General features: G+C 35.6%; 1 protein-coding gene across 1 annotated transcript; it reads left to right on the top strand.

Annotated features, from left to right (window-relative positions):
- The first annotated feature begins 2,795 nt into the window (after positions 1 to 2,795).
- Positions 2,796 to 18,843, top strand: MANEA (mannosidase endo-alpha). The gene is made up of 6 exons (XM_062571024.1): positions 2,796 to 2,839; positions 3,125 to 3,237; positions 8,083 to 8,666; positions 12,301 to 12,410; positions 17,323 to 17,399; positions 18,113 to 18,843. Exons 3-6 carry the CDS (start codon positions 8,126 to 8,128, stop codon positions 18,747 to 18,749), a joined length of 1,365 nt encoding a protein of 454 aa, XP_062427008.1. The 5' UTR covers positions 2,796 to 2,839; positions 3,125 to 3,237; positions 8,083 to 8,125; the 3' UTR covers positions 18,750 to 18,843.
- Positions 18,844 to 20,910: the final 2,067 nt, after the last annotated feature.

The following is a 20,910-nucleotide window of genomic DNA, read 5'->3' as shown; positions in this document are numbered from 1 at the left end:
ACTATGATGGAACAATACAGTTTTCAGCTACCAGCTTCTCACCTGACTGCTGCCCTGAAGGGCAAGCATTTTTCTTAATTATTGCTCACTATTAAATATCTGCTAAGTATTCTAGGACAAAAAGGAGATATAGTAAGGAAATGTATGAATAAGGAAGTGTAAGCAGGAGAGAGACTCATAACTTTGACACAGATAAGACTACTGAGAACGAAAGGAAAGAAATGGCAATAAAAAGAGTGTTCTTTATTCTTTTCAACCAGAGGCCATTTATTCTTTTGTGTTTATTCTGAAGCCAGAACATTCTACTACAGCTATTATACCCATAAATAAAGACTAAGTGAGAAGATAGAGACTATAATGGAGGAAAAATCATGAAAGCTGCAAAAAAAGATAAAAATATACATACACTGAAGGCAGACTAGAGAAAGGTACACCTTAGTTTAACATAGAAAAAATGGTAAGTGTGAGACCAAGAAAATAAAATATACATAAGAAATTAAAAGAGAAAGTTACCTGACACTACACTACACTACAAGCACATTCACCTCCCCTGTCCCACCCAACCTTAAACTGAATATAATCATTTAATTCCATTACGGTGCAGAATGTCTTAGTGAAAATTGTTTTTGGCCTTTTATGTCTTAGTCAGTAGATTTGGTCTTTCAGAAAAGAAAAAGACATAATTGTATCAGAACAACATTTTTTTTTTCTCCAATGAGATGCACATGCCGTCTCTTTCATGCCTATTTCCTAACACTGTACGTGTTTACAGGATGAAAAATTACTACTTAATGGAACAGCACAAAAGAAGCTTTAGATTTTCTTCTTCCACTCCGAAGCTTTCTGACTATTTTAAACAAATGTTTTAAGTTTTAACAATAATTCTTCCCCAATCTAAGGAGAAAGTGAAAATTGAAGTTATGCCCTCTATAAAATACAGGAAAAGAGGAAGAAAGAAAAAAGTGAAGAAAGCAAAGAAGCAAGAAATAGATACAAAAAAAAAAAAACACAGAAAAAATTTATGAGACTGTGGAACAATGATATAGATATCAAGTGTTCAAGTTCAGACTTCAGTCTACTCAGATGCAAACTCATTTACTATTAAAGCATGATCTTTCTGAATCACCTACAATGTATTCCCTGCTAATCAAATTATTCAGATATTCACAAAAACATTAAAAATAAACATTACTTCAAATGCATTTCCCATCAGAGCACTCAGATAGCATAAAGAAAACACCAATTTTCTCAGAATTCAGAGAGCCACAAGAGCTGTTGAATTTATTTGTTCAGCTTGTTTATGCCCATACTGTGAAATACTCATTCTAAGTCTTAAGCATACTAAGTGATATACCGTCGCTGCTGAAATCAATGAGAGTTTTACTATTGATTTCAATGAAACTGCAATTCCAGTCACTCTGTGGAAAACTATCTATTCTGTTTCTCTCGGGGCTTAGAGGGGTTCTTACAAAATCAGGCAACCTGCACCACAGGGATCCAACTCATTACAGTCATTTTTTTATAACACAAATTTCTCTTTCGTTTTATAGAAAAAGCATCCTGTTTATCTAGTGGAGCAATTTGTATCAAGCCAATTTGAAGTATTCCTCAACAAGTGTTCTTCTTGGCACACTTCTGCTGTTAGAGTGGGAAACGTGTATACATTTTTTCATTAATTTGGTTCCTAATCTCATTATGTCAGGACAGCAGCTGTCATAGCCCATTTTCACCGTTTTAGAAAAAAAGACTACAGCACAACTGAAATGGCAGCATATCAACACATACAAACCCAATTTTACATTGCTGTCATTATATGTAATTAGAAAATGAATGTATAATAGGGTAAGCATTCATTATACTCCTCGCCATAGTTTGTTTTTTTGTTTGTTTGTTTGTTTTTTTTTTGTTTTGTTTTGTTTTGTTTTTTTCCTGAGTTGTTTCCATGGAGCTGACATCTGAAGGTAGATGAGTACCAATGCATGGAGTTCCTCAATGCAACACAAATGCCTTACTACATGGTAAAATGTAGTTCACACTGCTGGAGATGATGCTCTTTTACACAGTATAGTCCCTCATACATAGACTTAAGCCACAGGCTTTATCCAACCATCACCATGGGAGAAGTTCTTCCCTAAATGAACAAAGCAAGAAATCATCCAGGAAAGAATTTTAACAAACACCTTTGGTTTTGAGGATAAAACTCACAAACATCTAGTAGCTATTCACCTCCTCACAAAAAAATGTCACGGACACCCAGTGAGCATCTACCTGTTTCCTGAAAAGTAAAAGCAAGCTTTCCAAAAAGGTAAGATCCTGGCCTAAACTACCAACTCTTCATTTTTAGAAATCCTGCTTTTGCTAAGTCCAAACAGTCCAAACACAGCAAGTTGGCTTACTCTGTGCAAACATTAAACAACCTGCACTGAAAGTTCACAACTGCACACTTGGCTGACCATCAAAACCTCCAAAACGAGTGTATAAATAATGTGGTGCTAACAATGGATTAATTGGGGCATCAGCTGGCTCTCCAGCTAACTAATTATTTCCATGCTCCCTCCACGCCGTTAAGCCGGCATCCGCGGCCCTGCGCCAGCACATCCATTCCCCAGCACGGCAAGAGGCTCAGCGAGGCCGGGGCAGAGCTGAGTCCCGGGCGGGAAAGCGCTCAGGCCCCGCCGCCATTTTGCGCTGAGGCGGAGCTGCGCTGAGGGCAGGCGCCCCCAGCACCGCTCCTCCGCCTGCCCCGGGCACGGCGCCGCCGCGCATGCGCGCCGCCGCGGGCATGCGCATGGGGCAGCCTCGCCCCAGCGGAGCGGTGCGGCGCCGCGGCTTCGGGCGGGTGAGTAGCGGGAGCGGTGCCCGGGGCGCCTGCGGCCGTTGGTGGAGGCGCCCCGCGTGCCGCAGTCGGGCGGCTGCTGGAGCAGCTGCCGCAGCAGCTCGGAGGGGCCTGGGGCCTCCGCGGCGCGGCACTGCCCCGCGCCGGCTGAGGCCGCTCGCCCGCAGCAGGTGCCCTGTGCCCGGCGGTGGCTTGCGCGGCTCCCTTGGGGAAGGGGAGCCGCGCCGAGGGCTGCCCCTGCCCCCTCCTCGTGGCTCTGAGCTCTCCTTGAACGGTTTTCCTCCGCAGCCACCTGCTCGGGAGGCTGTGAGCGGCCCCGGGAAGCTGGTCCGTACCTAGCGCCAGGTGGAGAAGCAGTGGGCAGCGCTCTTTTGCTCCTGGTCCACAAGTGCTCGAGTTAGGTGTGTATTCAAATGTCTCTTCAGGCAAGAGAAATCTGGCATGCTGAGCTCAGATGCTCTTGCATATTAATAGCTTTTTGCAGTTGGGCTTGAATTTGTTTGGTGCTGGTTACACAGGCATATTGTGGTTTAAAAGAGAAGTTTTAGATTTGTTAGCTGTGTGGAGAACCCATGCAAGTAAGTGGAAAAACCCACTGAGTTAAGCCAGAAATTCTACTAATCAAAACTTTACTTGAAAATTTTAGTTATATCTTTTAAAACACTGAATGAAGTTAGGAGATTGTAGTTCTCTTAATGTTTGACTATAAGCAAAGTATTAAATCTGATCTTATTACATATGTTCAACTTATTTCACTTCGACCTTGGTGAAAATAATGACATAAAAGTGATAATAACTTGATAAAGTTAATTTGGAAGACTGCCTTGTCACATTTAAAAGAAAATGCAGCAATACAGATATTTTTCCTTCTTGCTGCTGTCTGTCTTGAATTCAAATCAGGTTAGCAAAATGTTCTGTGTTTTGTGTATAATATAAAACTAACCGTGGTAGAATTGTCAGCTGTCAAATACCTCTTTCTAAATTGGATGGATCAAAAAGAAACCTTACATAACTGGAAATTCTTGAAAATATGTTTTTTTTCATATGTAGACATAATTATAAAATGTCTACTTACTTTATATAATGCCTTTTTTATATATTTTATGACTAAGGACTTCTTTTAACATCTGTAGAAAAAAACTTCTTTTCTACTGGCATAAGTTTTTGAGGCATTTCCTAGTTGCTGTGGTACTATGAACACTCCCAAGATTGTCCAAAGAAGGATGCAGTCTGGCTCTGTTGCTTTTTATTTTTTGTGTTCTCCAGACCAGAATGTATTACATAAAGCTAGTGGTCTGGAGAGACTGATCAGCCCCCAAGGAGGTGTACTCAATCTCACCTACTTGGTCACTTGGGAACATAAATACTGTTTTCAGGAGCAGTGCTGTGTTGTAGCTCCAGAGTACAGTCTAGGATGGTGGACGGCAGGTTTTCAAATGCTAAGGACTTCAAAGGCCTAGAAGCTTCAGCTCTGGCAGATCTAATCTGTCATTTCAGAGTTTCCAGGTTTCTCCCATTGGAAAAGCTTAGCTTTTAAGCTTTTCCATCTTAGCTGAGAAGCTTTAATACCTGCCATGGGCTACCAGCCCTAGTGACTTTTGGCTGACTCTCCCCTCCCCTCACAGTGCATCAAGAAAATGGGATTTTCGGTTGCTTTTGTGTTGTGCTTTCATTTGACTCATTTAAGTAGCATTATAACAAAGAAACCTATAATACTTGCTGGTTCTTATAAAAACAAATGCACTTGCAAATACTTTCTTCTCACTGCATGTTTTCCTTCTGGGATAAATAGGACTAAAAATAGAATGAGTTGAAACTTGAATTAGCATATGACCAAAATGATATAGAGTAATTAAACTGCTCCTTCTTTCTGATCAAAGGTTTAGCTCAGCTGGTTAGAGCGTGGTGCTAATAATGCCAAGGTCATGGGTTCAATCACTGTATGTACCACTCATTTGAGGGTTGGACTAGATGATCTCCAGAGGTCTCTTCCAACCTTACCAGTTCTATGATTCTAAAGAAACATCCTTATTTTGAGGAAAAAGTGATAGGGATGTTTTCTTATGTTGTGATTTAAACTAACTGATTCTTTATTCTTGACTTGTTAAAGATTTTTTTTTATTGCTGTTGCTGTTCTTTTAAAATGAATCCCAAGCCAAGAGAGAGAGCTTGAACTATTTACACATGCATTTTTTGGCTTAAATTGCTGGTACACCAATAGGGGATGACAAACCTGGGTTAGGATACAAAAGCTACTACTAGTTATCAAGCCATAGTATGAGTTAGAGTAACTTTGTGTAAACCTGCATAAAGCTGAAGAAATTCAAGCCAATTTATTCCTAATAAAGATGGGAACTGCTTTTAAATCCAGCTGCACCGTGACATGCCTAAGGACAGACATACTTCAGTTAGTTGTTTCGCATAGCAGCTTTGCTCAGTTTCTTTCCCCGGTATTATGATTCAGCTATGGCAGTAGTGTTGGTGAAGATAATTTGCCTGTTGCTGTCTCTAAAGACTAGTTCTGAACAAGATTGAACAGCATAATGCAAGCACGGCCAACCTGTAGCTCTTGACTGCAGCTTTTCAGTCTAAGTATCCATGCCAGAGCTAAATTATATCATCAGTAAGACTATGACAGTACAGAAAACCATACTAGCATTCAGCATAGATATCACTTCTTCTAAAAATTTTACACTTTGTTATTGAGCTTCATATGAGAATTCTAGAGAGTCATAATATGGCTGATAGACCAGGCTCTGTCTATATGCTAGCAAACTTTTGTCTTTGAAATTGAAGACCACCAACAGAATTAGAACTAGTATATATGCTGCTTGTTTTTTAATATGTTTTAATATTAAATATGCCATTGGAAAAGTATTTATTGAAATAAGAACATGGAATACTGGGATCAATTCCCCAGTGTTTCAGAAAAGCACCTTACCATAGTGAAATCTTGATGCAATAGAGGAGGAATTTGGTCATTGATATATCAAACAAAGAGTAAGAAGGAGCAGTTTCTTCAATACGGGATAGGATAGCGTAGATGAAAGACTTTCTGAACATTCTAATTAAAGATCATGATCACTAAGGTCATGAAATATTTCCAGAAGAGATCAAATAAAAATTGCAGAAGTAGTTCTCACTGGCAGACCTGTATAATGTTTATTGAAGACCAGTAACATTGTTACATTTGAAGAAAACTGAAAAGTAAATTCTACAAATATGAATTCTTCAAAATGAAATTCTTTATTTTTCAACTTCGTTTGAAGAAATCTGAAATACGCTTACACATTTAACTGAGTGAATAACATTGCTTTGTTTTTTTTTTTTTTTTTAAAGAAAAACGATCCTTTAGAAAAGTAAAACTTTCTTTAATCTTGAACTGAGTTAAATGCCTAGGGAAAAAAAAAAACAGAAAGAAGTCAGAAGAGGTCAGGAAAAATTGTAGAAGTAGGTTGACTGTTTTTAAAATTAATTCTTAGAAAAATAGTTTGGAGGAGATCTGGACTCCAAATACTCTCTTGGGGAAAATTCTGAGATCTTGTGAGCTATATAAAAAGAACTCTGCTGTAATTTGAGATGATTCTAAAGTGCTGTGAATTCTGCTAATAAAAACATCTGAAATAATGTGAAGTACTGCAAGCATAAATGTCATAAAATAGCTAAGGGTGCACAAGTTTCGTAATGCAGTTGGGCAAAATGAGCAGCTTCACTTCTCCTTTAGCTCCAACTGTGTTGCTAACTCACTTGTTTGCATTAGTGCTGTGATATTCATTGAGCTGAGTTAACTCTCTAACAGAGTAGAAGCAGATAGGTAAACTCAGAGTCAAAATTAAAAAAAACCTATGTTTTGCTGTTTAGTGTATGAATGAAATAAAAAGTTGGATGAATGTCAGGGCTGACTAAAGGTAGGCAGCAGAAGTGAATGGGTTAATACTGGAAGTGGAAGCAATATCATATTAATCCAACACAAGTTATTGTGTTAAAATGCTTACTCTAAAATTCCTCATCTAAAATTATAATTTTCACAGACAAGAGTGACAAATACAGTGTTGTGACAATTGAGCAATATGATAACATACTTTAAGTAGTATATTACATAAGCAGTAATGAACATCAGTAGGAAACTAAAGTAAGATATGTTCTGAATGTATAAAAATGACCTCTGTATACTAAAGTCAGTGATTAAAGTCAGATTTTAAAATTTGGATGTTGGTGATTCTGCAGCTTTATCTGCAATGGCTGTCAAATCAGAAATTTAGTCTAAGATTTCTCAGTTCCAATAAGCTTGTCAGTTTTACACCATATTGTTCCATGTAGTTCAGTGGTGACCTACAATTCATTTGTTCTCTCTTGCTTTCTTGCCTTTAATGTTGAGCAGGAATTAAAGTTTAACTAGAGTAATCTAGAATTATTTTTTGTACTGTTTTTCTAACCCCCTGCTCTTTCAGTATTCACATCTTTCTGTGCGCTGTTGCTTTTGCTTTGAACTTAGTCCTGGAATTCTGTATGAAATACCGTGCAGCTGTGACACTATAGTAAAACACTGCCAGCAGCTAACTTGTGGACTGTTTAAGGTGCATCTTCAATGCTATGTTGATCTTTACCTAATTCAGAAAAGAAATTTGAATTTTAGATCTGAAAAGTTGGAAGGCATTGTCTTTTAAAGTTTAATTTACCTGACTATTTAGTCGATGAATTGCTTAAATGAACGAGAAGTGGTTTGTCCAAAGCCAATAAATAGATTAGTAGATGAACCTGTGTTCTGAATGTAAACTGCACTTCTCTTACATCTCATTTTATGCTTTACTCTTGCTTTTCTGCATTATGCTTCTTCATGGTTGCTGCTTTTTTTTTTTTTTTCCTAATTATTCTCTGTGCTATTTCTATCAAACCTGTCAAAGTACAGCATTATTAAAATAATGCAACCAGAACTTCTATTTCTTGAGATATAATAGTATCAGGAAAACAACAAAATTTAAAAATAAGATGTCATGCAAAACAATGGTCCATCAGTAGTAGAACTTCAGTCCCTAATGTGTTCTCAAATGCAGATGTTTTTGTTCCCTTTTCCTCACCTTAGTCCTTAGAAAAGGGGCATTAGTTACACAATCAATGTGTAAATGTCACATATGATAATATGTCACGTCATATTATTTCTATTATGTAAAGACTTTGTGAAGCATTTCATACTATTGAGTTAGATAATAAGAAATCTGACTTTAAAATATTTATCTCTTGATCAGTTGTGGCCAAAATCCTTTCGTTTGGAATCTGAACTATGACATCATGGCAAGATTTCGCAGAAGAACGTGCATCATTTTATTGCTTTTTATTTTATTTATTTGCTCCATAATGATGGCTTTGAAGACTCTCAGACCTGACAGAGCTGGCTTTGGGGATCCGTTTGGACTTGGTCTGTTGCCTGAACTTCAACAACGGACAGTGCTCTTAGAAAATAAACAGAATCTACTAAATAGGGTTCAAGGAGATACTGTGACGCACATCAGTAATTTTCATACTAGTGCTATGAAAGCATCTATGCCTCCTGTAAAAAAGCTGGAAGAAGAGCTGTCTTCTCCTAATTATAACTTTCATGTATTCTATTACAGTTGGTTTGGAAATCCACAGTTTGATGGTAAATATATTCACTGGAACCATCCATTGTTGCCACATTGGGATCCCAAAATTGCAAACAATTATCCAAAAGGAAGGCATAATCCTCCTGAGGATATAGGGGCCAACTTTTATCCTGAACTTGGATCTTACAGTTCCAAAGACCCTTCCGTCATAGAAGCCCACATGAAGCAAATGCGTTCCGCCTCAATTGGTAATAAATATTAATGTTTTAGCATGTTCACTTGCTTGGTCTTAAATATTTGATTGAGCAGAACTGACTAATTCTTGCACTTCTCTATGTAATTCTGGCAATGTCTGAAACAAATGTTTTTGTATTTCTGAGATTTAACTGTCAGAAAACCCCAGCTTTGAAGTCTAGGCCTTCAAAGCTGCTTCTGTTGAGTGTTACAGCACATAAACTGCAAACTGTATTTCTAATCTTTTAGGTGCATGTTTCATAACTTACTTTTAGCATTGATAACATATGGAGAAAATATAGGTGCCATTACTAGAATATGCTTTCTGTCTGTGTATTTTCTCTTTTGAAGGGGAACGCTTATTAAGAACAGATTTCAGTAAGCCATGTTAGCATGGTTATGGAACAGTCTGTTCCACAGGAACACTTTTTTTCAAATAGCTGTTGTGTAACAATTATGTAGTGATTCTTACCTCAAAGAGCATACAGGATATATGCTCATATATAGAAGCATATAGCTTTTATACAGTTTATATTTTATCCAGTGTGTTCATTAGCTAGTATGTCTAATTCTGACCTAGAATTCAGATAAAATAGTTTGTGTGGCTAACTGGTCTGCAAACAACATCTTATATTTAAATAAAGTTGATGTTCCCTTATTGGATGAAATAGAGTATATAAATGAGAGTATTTAATACATATTTTTGCTGTTCCTCATTATTGTTGTAGGCTTTTATGGCCTTTTCTATGTCCATCATCTTTAAAATAGGTAGTCATATAGACTAATAGTTTAACTTTTGAGCTACTTCTATTACTACACTTGGAACAGCATCACCAGAGCCTACAGCATCATTCAAGCTGAAGACTAAGAATTGATATACTTCTTATATTCCCATTAGTAGTGTTTACGTCTGTAGTGTTTACTTCCTGGTTTTCCCCCCACTTTTTTCTGACCTAACTTTGATTTTGAATATGGGTTAATACAAAAGTAGAGAATTTCTTAGTCTTCTGAGTAATAGACAATAGTAATAAATCCATTATTAACAATAGGAACATCAGTAACAGTCAGAAAACTAGAAGAGAGCTCTTAGGAATTAGTTGCCATTAGGCACTTTTCGAGTGCTATATAAATCAGAAGATAATATGTGACAGTGTGATGAAAGCAGAGAGGGCATTTGCAGCGTTTGAAGAATCTGTAACAGTTCTGGTACAGTTAGTACAATAAAGGTGAAATGGTGGTGGAAAGGTGCAAAATACTTGGAAAAATGTTTTCCAGATAAAGTTTTTAATATCCGAAGTTGTTAGTTTTCCCTTAAAATTCAGCAATATGAGTGAGTTCATACTTCCTGTAGCATACTTCTGTGATGTATTTACGGGTACTTGTCAAAAGTGGATTTTTTTTCTGCTGTCGTTTTGACTTTGGACTCTTAAGTGCATTTGAATTTGTTCGGTTTAGATTTGATCAACATTAGTAATTTCTTTTTTTTTTTCTTCCCCGGATCGTTAATTTTTATCGAAAACTGACACAATATTTGAAGTATACTTTGTTCATTTTTGGTGTATTGTGAAGTTGACAATGTATAATCCTGTTCTTTCTTTTTGTCTCTTAGCCAATTTCTAAGCCATGACTGTATTTTACATTCTATCAAAAATAATTTTTCTTCTAGCCTTTTATGAAAGGCTTTATCAAGGTCCTTCCAAAAGGAGAAAAATGTAAGTGATTCTTTCAGCAAATACTGTGTAATGATCAAAGGCATATGATAAATTGGAGAAGTAGCAGCCTTTCATCCAGTGCTTCTTATCTTATTTTATAACTCCTTACAATGTATCTTAAAATTAGGAAAGCTAAATAAGGATTCATCTGTTATTCCTTAAATTGCTTAGTTGCTGATGAGACTTACTTTATCTTCACCACCCTATCTTGGTGGTACTCCAGTTTGGAGTTACTCATTTGTCTGGAATGATGTATTACAGTACTGTGCAATGTGGGTGGCTAGTTTATTTGTATGTTTGTTTCACTTAGTCCATTCTTTAATTCATTAGTCTTCTGAAGTAGTTCATTACATTTTACCACAGAGAAGAACATATATGATGGTTTTGTCTTCTCAAGAAAGAATCAATAAAAAAGAAAAGGATTAGCTTCCCTGAACAACTGTCTCTTCCCCCTGCTCTATTTCCTAGTAGTACAGAACTTGTGAAGAGTTGTAGTAGGTGATATGTTCCAGGTACCTGGAAGAGGGTAACTTGATTGTTGTTGCTGTAGTTCTGCTTGTCCTTTACATCTTACTCGTTTGAATTTTGTCCATCCCTTCTCTGTTAAGTACAAAAATAACATGGTTAATGCTGTAAATTATTGTATTTTTTTCATCTACGAGCAGATGGTCTCTTGTGATAGTTTATCTACTGTTTATGATTATTTCTGTAATAAAATGATCAGAGAATATGCTGCAGGTAATTGAACTAACCTACCCTCACTATAGTGAGTTAAATTTCTCTGGACATTGGAAGCTGATCGTGTATTGTAATTTATGCTATCTCATAATTTGAGTTTACTTTTATCGAGATTATTAGTCAGAAATGTGATTTTAGAGTGGGTAGAATTTTTAGAGTATATACTGCCCTATCTCGACCTACTTATGTCTTTGTATGCTTAAGTTTTTACCTAGGTAAAAGCAATCATACTGACTTCTCTATTTTTGAAATAACATTGTTAGAAAAATAGTCCTACATCAGTATTTCATGTATTTCTTTGTTTTATCTTCTTCCTGACATTTATCATTTTAATTACACACCTAAAAGGTCTTGCTTATTTATCTGACAGTTTTCTTTTAGAAGGAAAAGTTGTAGTCCTTCTGAAGAGGTATGTGTTCTTTTCTTTCATGGAGAGTATTGGGAAAACTTATAACACATGGGCATTGTATTTATTGTCTTATTTGCAGGAACTTACTTAGATTCTTAATTCATTAGGTTATTGAGGGTTACTCAAGCACACTTTTTTTTGATAATAAATTTAAGAACTAATTTAAATGGAAGTGTGGACTGCAGCATAGTGGCTGCTTTTAGCTAGACGGAAAAATTGTGGGATTACAGTCACTGCTTCTGGTACTAAATAGCTTTTGTTAGTTGTTTGTTTTGTAACAACTACTAAGTAGTTGTTTGTTTGTAGAGCCATGAGGTGTAATGCAGAAACATATTGGAGAATAAAGTGTCAGAAAGTAACATGTAATTTCATCGCGTGGATAGTCCTCATTGCTTGAATATTGTCTTGATTCTGTGTAATCTGGGTGTTTTCTGCCCATACTACAGCATTGCTGTAATCCCATGCTTAGGACCGTTCACCTCTTGACACAATCCAGAGATTAAAATGCTTTACAGAAAAGCGGGAGGGATTTTCTATGTTTTAGTCTTGGGACAGTGAGCGAGATCTGTTTCCTTGACAGATGCTCTTACTACCAGCTTATTTTGTTAAGAAAAAAATGTAGAGATGTGAAGATCTACTCTGAGAAATATTGGGATATCATAATTAAAGTACTTTGAAGTTCTCATTTATATTGGATATATCTATGTCATATGTAGCTCATTTATCACGAGTTATAAATATTTTATGTTTACATAAAATAATATTTTGAAACTTGTTGTATATTTTCAGGTGTAATAGCACTTTCATGGTACCCACCAGGTATGGCTGATGAAAATGGAGAACCAACTGATGATTTGGTACCTGTAATTTTGGATTTTGCACACAAATACAATCTCAAGGTAAAGCATTTTTAAATTGCATGGAATAGGATTACTTAGGAAAGTAAACTTTAACAGTTTACCTCATTCTGTTAATGGTGTAGAGCAGGGAGGCTAGTGATGCCACGGTGACTTCTGTGTCTCTCATTGCATTGTATTTTTGGCTCGTTTTACAAGGAGGTATATGTGTCCTTGAACTGTGCTGCATTTTGGTAAGATCTAGGGAACTTATCCTTGTAACTAGAATAAATACAGTAATCTGTTTTTCTATTTAGATCTAAGGCTTACAGAGTCTAAAATTCTTTTTAATTTTATTTTTTAGGAAACTTTCAGTTATACAGCATTATTTTCTTAATGAGTTCTGGGAGTTAAGGAATATAAGAGTTATTTAGCAAATAACGCTAATGTTTAACTCCTTATTGACGCTCCTGTACTAAATACTGTTTTGTGGAGTTTTATTTCCATTCCACTCTTGAAGCTGTTCTTTGAAATTTTTAATTACTTTAAAATTCAGTGATCATATATGTTGGTCTGCTATGCGTAAGAACTCAATAGACCACTTGCTCATAATACTATTTCAAACAGTAGTATTACTTCTAATATGTCACTTACATGAATGCTAATATATTTCAAATTCTTAATCATTTTATGCTTAAGTAATGTGGCCACTTCTTAGTTTCACCTCCCAAAAAACCCAAAATACCACTATTTCAAGTTAACTTAACTAGAATTTTTTTTAGTTGGCACACCTTTTCACCCTAGCAAATAAAGCCTACCAGGCAGGGAAATAAACATTAATTTAGAAGTATGTTTTATTTGGTTAATACTATGGCAACTACTTCTAAAACTATTTTGATACAATCAGATTTTAACATAATAAAATTCAACATTTAGTAAGCTGTTTCCTCATCTTCCCACCGCCTTCCCAAAACAGATCTATGTTTATGTAAATATAATGGAAACAAAATGATTTTTCTCTTCAAGAATGATCTTGAAAATAGATTATTTCAGAACAAATACTTTCAAGAGTTGATACATAGTTAAATGTAATTCAATGTAGACAGAATTAATGTATCTTTCTGAGCTACATTTCAATAATATGAAAGAAGAACAACAACACCTGTATGGAGAAGGCACAAGAATTAAGAGCTATTAGACTTTCGTGCCTTTCAGTAGAATCATTCACAGAAGTAGTAAAATATCAAATCCCATGTTCCATAATGTGGGCATGATACTTTCTAACTTGTTCGCCACTTCTGAAAAATTGCTAAAAGAAAACTGTATATCTTTCTCAAAAATGGAGAAAAATAGAACTGTACCTGTCAAGTTAATGAGGGCTCTTTTGTTGCAGATGATGATGCAATAACAATCAGTAAAATAAGTAAGTAGAGTACGATGCAGAATATCTCATTCTCTTTACTCCCTCTGTCATAGACTTCTGTTTTCTGTTTGTGTCTTGCTTTCTGCATCCATAAAATACAAAGAACACTTCGTTTCCCTAACATGCCTTTCTGAGATAAATAACTCCTAAGGTACTGTAAAAGTATTGCAACAGTCAGATTTGAAGAAGAAAATGTTATAGAAAAACTTTGTTTTATTAGCTAGATAATACTTGATTTTCTGCAAGTGCTGGAAGGCTGGATAAAGAAATGAAATTAAAGTTGGAAATCCAAAGCTTGGTCATCTATCTTCAAGTCTATACAAGGTAAAGGAAGGCAGATTGGCTCTGCAAGAGACAAAATCAACACAATATGTGACTGACTTTTTAGAAAAAAAAAAGTTATAGGTATCTTATCAACTACAACCTTAAATCAAAGATGGAAGAATAAGAAAGTGAAGCTCAGACTTAATGGCAGTTTTTCTTGCATGTAGAAAGGAAGGTGATTATGCTATTAGGTTTTTTTTCTTGTCTAGGTTAAGTTAGGTTTTTTTTCTTTGAAAGTCTACTTTTCTACATTTCAGGGTCTTTTGTGTTAAAGTATTTATTTATAAATTAGATTTTTTTTTTTTTAGGAGAAGGGATTGAGGGGAAGTGTTTTTTTTTTTTTTCTTTTTTTTTTTTCCGAATAATGATACAAAGTTTGCAAGTTACAGTGTGATGTATTAAAATACACACTTAATGATTTGAGATCAGCAGAGAGAAACTAATGGGTACTCTAGACCCCAAAATAACAGTTCTTTTCAGTAGAAAAATTATCAAACTTTCAAATTTTAAGTTAACTTGAAAAATATGAAACCAGCTTCCGTGAATATGTTCTCTAAAGCTTTTTTTAATCTACTTTATATGGTAAGTGAAGTGATTCCAAAGTGTTTGATTAAGAAAAGATGATCATCTCCAAGCACAGTTTGTGAAGGATTAATTGCAACTTCCAGGTTGAGGAAAAAAATTTTGGAAGTTAAAGTTTAAATGTTCTCTAGATATGTTTTATTTATGATTTTCAGCCTTGAAATCTGCTTCTGCAGTCAAGGTGAACGTGTTTCTGTCCTAAAACTTCTCAAGTCTCTAAATTAGTGATCTGTAAGCTGTGAATCTTGAGATAGTAATAAGTGTGTCTGGGATAATTTTGATACTTGAAATATCTTTTAGAGGAAATAATATTTTTGATTTTCTCTTATCGTGTGTTCAGTATTTTTTTTACAATTGTGGCAGAATTCTGAGAGTGTCTAGACTGGAAACTGTATTGTGTTAATTGTAAATATACGAAATTGCATCTATTATATTTGATAAAATAAACAACCCTTTTCAATGTGCAAATTCAAAACCTTTCTGGTTACTGTAGTTTAAAGTTAATGTTATCCTTTTTTTTTTTCCTATTGATTTAACTAAAATTACCTTATTTCTTACAATAGTAACTTGTGAGTAGCTTGTCTAATTTTGCAACTGATAGCAAAGTAGGAGCTCTTTTTTTAGCAGTGCTATTAATATAAAATTCTTACCAATTAAAAGTATTGATTCTAATTATTTTTTGACCATATGGCCTAAGTAAATATCATGCTAAATTTATTTAATAATTCAAATATATTTACAGGTAACTACAGCTAGAATTATAGATACAATGCCCAACTTTTCAAGTGAAAATGCTGTTTCAAGTTATCGATAACTTCACTAGCATTGTATTTTTATTTTTTTTAATTCTAACTTTATGTGATTTCCTGCTTTCTAATTTTTTAAGGCTTTTGATTTTTGGTTTTCTTAGCACTATTTATATTTTCTTTTATAAATTCTATTTTCAATTACTTTTACTAGTTGTATCAGAAATGTATATTACCTTGTCGCATCAGCATCATTGTTGATTTTCAGGTAAAATGGAAGAATCACAAATTCTGAAGTTCTGCTAATTCATGCTGTATACTGTTCACCAGTTGTTCACTGTTTGGTGTTCATTCCTCTTCCTGAGCAAGCAGCAGGAAAGTAGGCAGACTAAATGAGATGCAGAAGTAACTTGGAAATGCTACGTATGTGTGAAATGTTGCAGATCTTAAAATACATTTCCCCTCCCCCCCCAATATTTAATTTCGTCCAAATTTTCAGTCCATTTGAAGGCACTTGCTTGTGCCTAAAAGGAGTTCTTAACATTCAAGGTGTTTTTTTTTTTTTTAATTTTGTTTTTATGACACTGGATCACCACTTTTACTTAATGCTTTCTCATACAGACTGTGGCAGTTGCAATGTATTTCTCCCGTAAACGTTAAAGAAGCCAAGGCAAAATCGAAATAAGCTACCAATCAAAATACTTTTCATATTTCTGGATTACAGATAGAACTGCTGTTATTCCTTGGAATAATGAGTGGAATACAGATACTAAGTATAGATACTACTAGGGATTGTTACCTTCTTTATAATGTTTTTGTAAGAATTCTTACACTGTTAAACACATGATTATAGTTAAATGGTAGAGATATCAACAGCTTAAAATGCAAAATACATTTTTCTTTTATCAAAATAAGACATGTCCACTAAATACAAGTCTGATAAGAAGAAATGCTCTGATTTACCTGTTTTGATAGATTGAAATGAAATACGAAATTAGTGCTCCTCAGCCTGTCACATCAGTCCTAGTGTGTTAGTCTAACACTGTTTTGCTTTAGTTTGTACCCAGTAAATACAGTAGATTCAGCAGAGATACTGAATCTATAGTGAAATTTGATACTATTGCAGAGTAGCTGAATACTTTTTTTATTAAATGCATTCTAGCTCTAAAATTGCTTGTGGAAAAACTTGCTCCTTTGGTTAATGTAATGTTCTTCCCTTTAATTGGATAGTTGAAATCAAGAGGATTTTTACCTTGAACATGAGTTCAAGTGTATAGGATAAATAACTGCCTGAGCTCCAAGCTTGAAATGCAGAGCAGCAGCAATACAATATATTAAATGTAGTCCCAAGTGTTTATTCCTGTTAATGACTATAAAATTCTAAATTAAAGTTTTCATATCCGATATCTTAAAATGTTGTTCATGTTGAAAACTTTCCTTGAAGAATTATTATCTGTAACAACTGTAATATGTTGTTTAGAAGCTAAATATTAAAACATTTCATCTGTTAATTTGTCTTTTTAACACGCGAATAGATAATCTTTGTTTATTTGTTTTTGATATCTGCTGTAGATCGTAAGTTTTATTAAGCATGTTTATTATTCTAACCTAGGGAAGAGAGCAGTATTTTGCATTACTGTAAAACACTGAATACGTACTCTATTATTAACTTTCCTAGAGCTGAAGCTACTGATCTTAGCAGTCCAGAAGTTGAATTAGTCTTAGGTTATTCTCTGACTAGGTTAAATGAAAAATTTAATAGTTCCTCTTTATATAAACATTAGCAGTGTGGCTGGTACTCGATTCTTATAATAATCTGTGCCCATGTGTTGCATGATATTTAAGGTTCATGTTGCTCTTACTTCTTCTTTTTTCTTTTTTTTTTTTTTTTTTTATATAGGTTGCTTTTCATATTGAACCCTACAAAGATAGAGATGATCGCAGTATGTACAACAATGTCAAATACATCATTGACAAGTGAGTGCTTTCAAAATGTTTCCTTTGGGTATGGTTACATGCAGGTTTAGATAACTCTTTTATATTACCTAAAGCTTTGAAGAATATATTAAAAAGTTAACTGAGACTAAGGGAAAACTGGAAGAAACTTTGTGCATATGGGAATGGTACAAAACTCCAAAACAATATTTTTAAATGCTGAAGCATGAACTTATATAGCTACTCAGATGTTAACTGCTCTCAGCATTTATTAGTATCATGTAAGCCATGATACCTCAAAGTAAATGATGAAAGTGCTAAGCGCTAAGATGCATAAACTAAGAACGAGTTTTTAAAGTAACATACTAGCAGCTGCTGCTGTAATGTGTTGACCTCTATGACTTTAATTCAGCTTAACAAATCTTGTACAGCTGCTAGTTGTTTTGTTCTACTACTTAGTTTTGCTACTTAGACTTTTTTTCATACTGAATTAGAGAATTGCCTTTGAGACAAAAGAATAATACCTGTAACACAATTTGTCACTAAATTACTAATCTGTAGTAGTTTAAAGGCTCCTTGCTGATTTATTTATTTAATACTTTACCCTAAGTTGGGTTAAAATGCATTTATATTGAAGCATATGAACTGTATTTCTAAATTAATTTTTAGAAAAGTCCTCAATCCACACTATGAAACAATATTTTACAATTGGTAAATTTTGTCCTCATACTTAACAGTGCTTGTTTGCTTTATAGATATGGAGGCCATCCAGCCTTTTACAGGTATAAGACCAGCACAGGCAGATTTCTTCCCATGTTCTATGTTTATGACTCTTACATAACAATTCCTGAAATATGGGCAAATCTGCTAACTGTTTCTGGATCCCAGACTATTCGAAATACTCCATATGATGGATTATTCATTGCACTTCTGGTGGAAGAAAGACATAAGCATGATATTCACAGAAGTGGCTTTGATGGAATGTACACATACTTTGCCACCAATGGCTTCTCTTACGGCTCATCTCATCATAATTGGGCAAGTTTAAAAGCCTTCTGTGACAGTAACAACTTAATGTTTATTCCAAGTGTAGGGCCAGGATATATTGATACCAGTATCCGACCATGGAACAACCACAATACTCGTAATCGTGTCAATGGAAAGTACTATGAGACTGCCTTTAGTGCAGCCCTTTTGGTGCGACCAGAAATTATTTCTATCACATCTTTTAATGAGTGGCATGAAGGAACGCAGATTGAAAAAGCTGTCCCGAAACGGACTGGACAGGTAGTTTACCTTGATTATAAGCCCCATAAACCAAATGTTTACTTAGAGCTCACTCAGAAGTGGTCTGAGAAGTATAGAAAAGAAAAAGAACAGTGGCTTATGTGAGCTATTGTTACTGCAGTTTGTTCTTAACACATCAAATACATTGAGATAGAAATTGAGCTGAAAAATCTGTTACTAAATGTCTTCTCTTATAGATAGGTTCAAATTATTTTATTCTTTGAATGTGTATGCATTACTACTGAATTTGAGTATTGAATGAAAAAATAACAACATTGATATTTTCAGTTTATTGGATGTTTGAGGATATTCAGGGAAGTGCTTGTTTGTTTTTAATCCATTACTTGCATGCTGAGCTTACAGATCATCTGCATTGAATAACTCATACATGACTGAAGTAGGAAAAAAATGACACATTTACTTCCTTTACTCATATAATTGCATATCTGTTCAAGGTAACACTATAAGCTGCATTTTGTTTTGATAGCTTCATGCAGAATACATGCCTGTAGTGCATGGAAAAATCAACGTCTATTGTTTGTATGCTTTGCACTTAGAGAGATTGATACATGACAACTTTGTGGTAAAAACACCAAAGTGGTGTATGTGGTGTGACTTCAGTAGTTTTTATTTAGAAAAAAAGTGTATTTGAAAGATTCACAGAGTCACAAAATTGTTGAGGTTTGAAGGGACCTCAGGAGATAATCTGGCCCACCCCCACTGTTCTCGCAGGGTCAGCTAGAGTGAGCTGCCCAGGACTATGTCCAGTTGGGTTTCACATATCTCTAAGGGTGGGGGCTCTCCAAGCCCCTCCAGGAAACCTGTTCCAATGTTCAACTACCCTCACAGTGAAGTAGTTTTTCTTATGTTCAAGTGGAATTTCCTGTGTTTCAGTCTACACTCATTGCCTCCCGACCTGTCCCTGGGCATCACTGAGAAGATTTTGGCCCTGACCTCTTTATACCCTCCCATCAAGTATTTATACATATTGATAAGAACTTCCCTGAGCCTTCTCTTCTCTAGGTTAAGCAGTCTCAGTGCACTCAGCTTCTCATACAAGCAATGTTCTAGTCTTTCAGTTCTTTGTGGCCCTTTGCTGGACTTGCACTACCAGATCCATGTCTCTCTTGTCCTGGGGAGCTCAGAACTGGATGCAGTACTGGAGATGTGGCCTCACCAGGGCTGAGTAGAGGGGAAGGATCACCTCCCTCGACCTACTGGCAACAATCTACCTAATGCAGCACAGGATACTGTTGGCCTTCTTGGTCACAGGGGCACATTACTGGTCCATGTTCAGCTTGTCCACCAGGGACCCCAGCTCCTTCTCCACAGAGCTGTTCTCCAACTGTTTGGCCCTCAGCATGTACCGGTACCCAGAGTTATTCCTCCCCGGGTGCAAAACTCTGCACTTTTTGTTGAACTTCATGAGGTTCCTCTCTGCCCATTTCTCCAGCCTGTCCGGGTCCCTCTGCATAGCAGCACAACTGTCTGATGTATCAGCCACTCCTCGCAGGTTTTTGTCATTGCAAAAATTGCTGAGGATGCATTCAGTCTAATCATCCAGGTCATTAATGAAGACGTCAAACTGTTCTGGCCCCAGTATCGACCCACGGCGAACATCACTAGTGACTGGCCTTCGACTAGACTTTGTGCCTCTGATCACAACCTCTGAGCCTGGCAGTTCAGTCGGTTTTCAGTCTGCCTCACTGACTACTTATCTAGCCTGCACTTTATCAGCTTGTTCATGAGGATATTATGGGAGTTAGTGTCAAAAGTCTTATTAAAGTCAAGGTGAATAATATCCACTTCTCTTCACTCATCCACCAAACCAGTCATCTCATTACAGAAGATTATGAGGTTGGTTAAGCATGATTTCCCCTTCATAAATACATCACCACTTTGTTCAGTTCTGAGTCCTTCCCAATTCAGTTCCAAAGAGCCACTGAAAGTGTTTTAGTTTAATTTTGTTTATTTTGTTCAGTGCATAATGCAGCCTTCTGCAGATTACTTAATAATGATCACTTACACTGAGATTTTACTTTGAATTAAAAAAGTGTTGGAATGCAAAATATTAGAGTGAGAGGAGTTAGCAGTTCCAGTGTTAGATACTGTCTGTTAACTGACCACAGGCGCAGATCTAGTGCTTGTAGAAAAATGTTAGAAGATTGTGAAATTAGTAAATATTTTGTTAGTTTATAATTAATATAATTTTAGGATATGCTTTTTATTTAGTGATTTAGGAGCAATGTAGTTCAGTAATAACAGA

This window comes from Rhea pennata, chromosome 3 (assembly GCF_028389875.1).
Source record: "Rhea pennata isolate bPtePen1 chromosome 3, bPtePen1.pri, whole genome shotgun sequence".
Taxonomy (NCBI): domain Eukaryota; kingdom Metazoa; phylum Chordata; class Aves; order Rheiformes; family Rheidae; genus Rhea; species Rhea pennata.
Note: the sequence above shows the minus strand (reverse complement) of the source record. Positions and strands in the feature narration are given on the sequence as shown.

Coding starts and splice junctions, on each gene's coding strand:
- MANEA (XM_062571024.1), top strand. CDS start 8,126: ATGGCAAGATTTCGCAGAAGAACGTGCATCATTTTATTGCTTTTTATT. Junction 8,667..12,300: donor AATGCGTTCCGCCTCAATTG/GTAATAAATATT, acceptor GTATATTTTCAG/GTGTAATAGCACTTTCATGG. Junction 12,411..17,322: donor CACACAAATACAATCTCAAG/GTAAAGCATTTT, acceptor TTTTTTATATAG/GTTGCTTTTCATATTGAACC.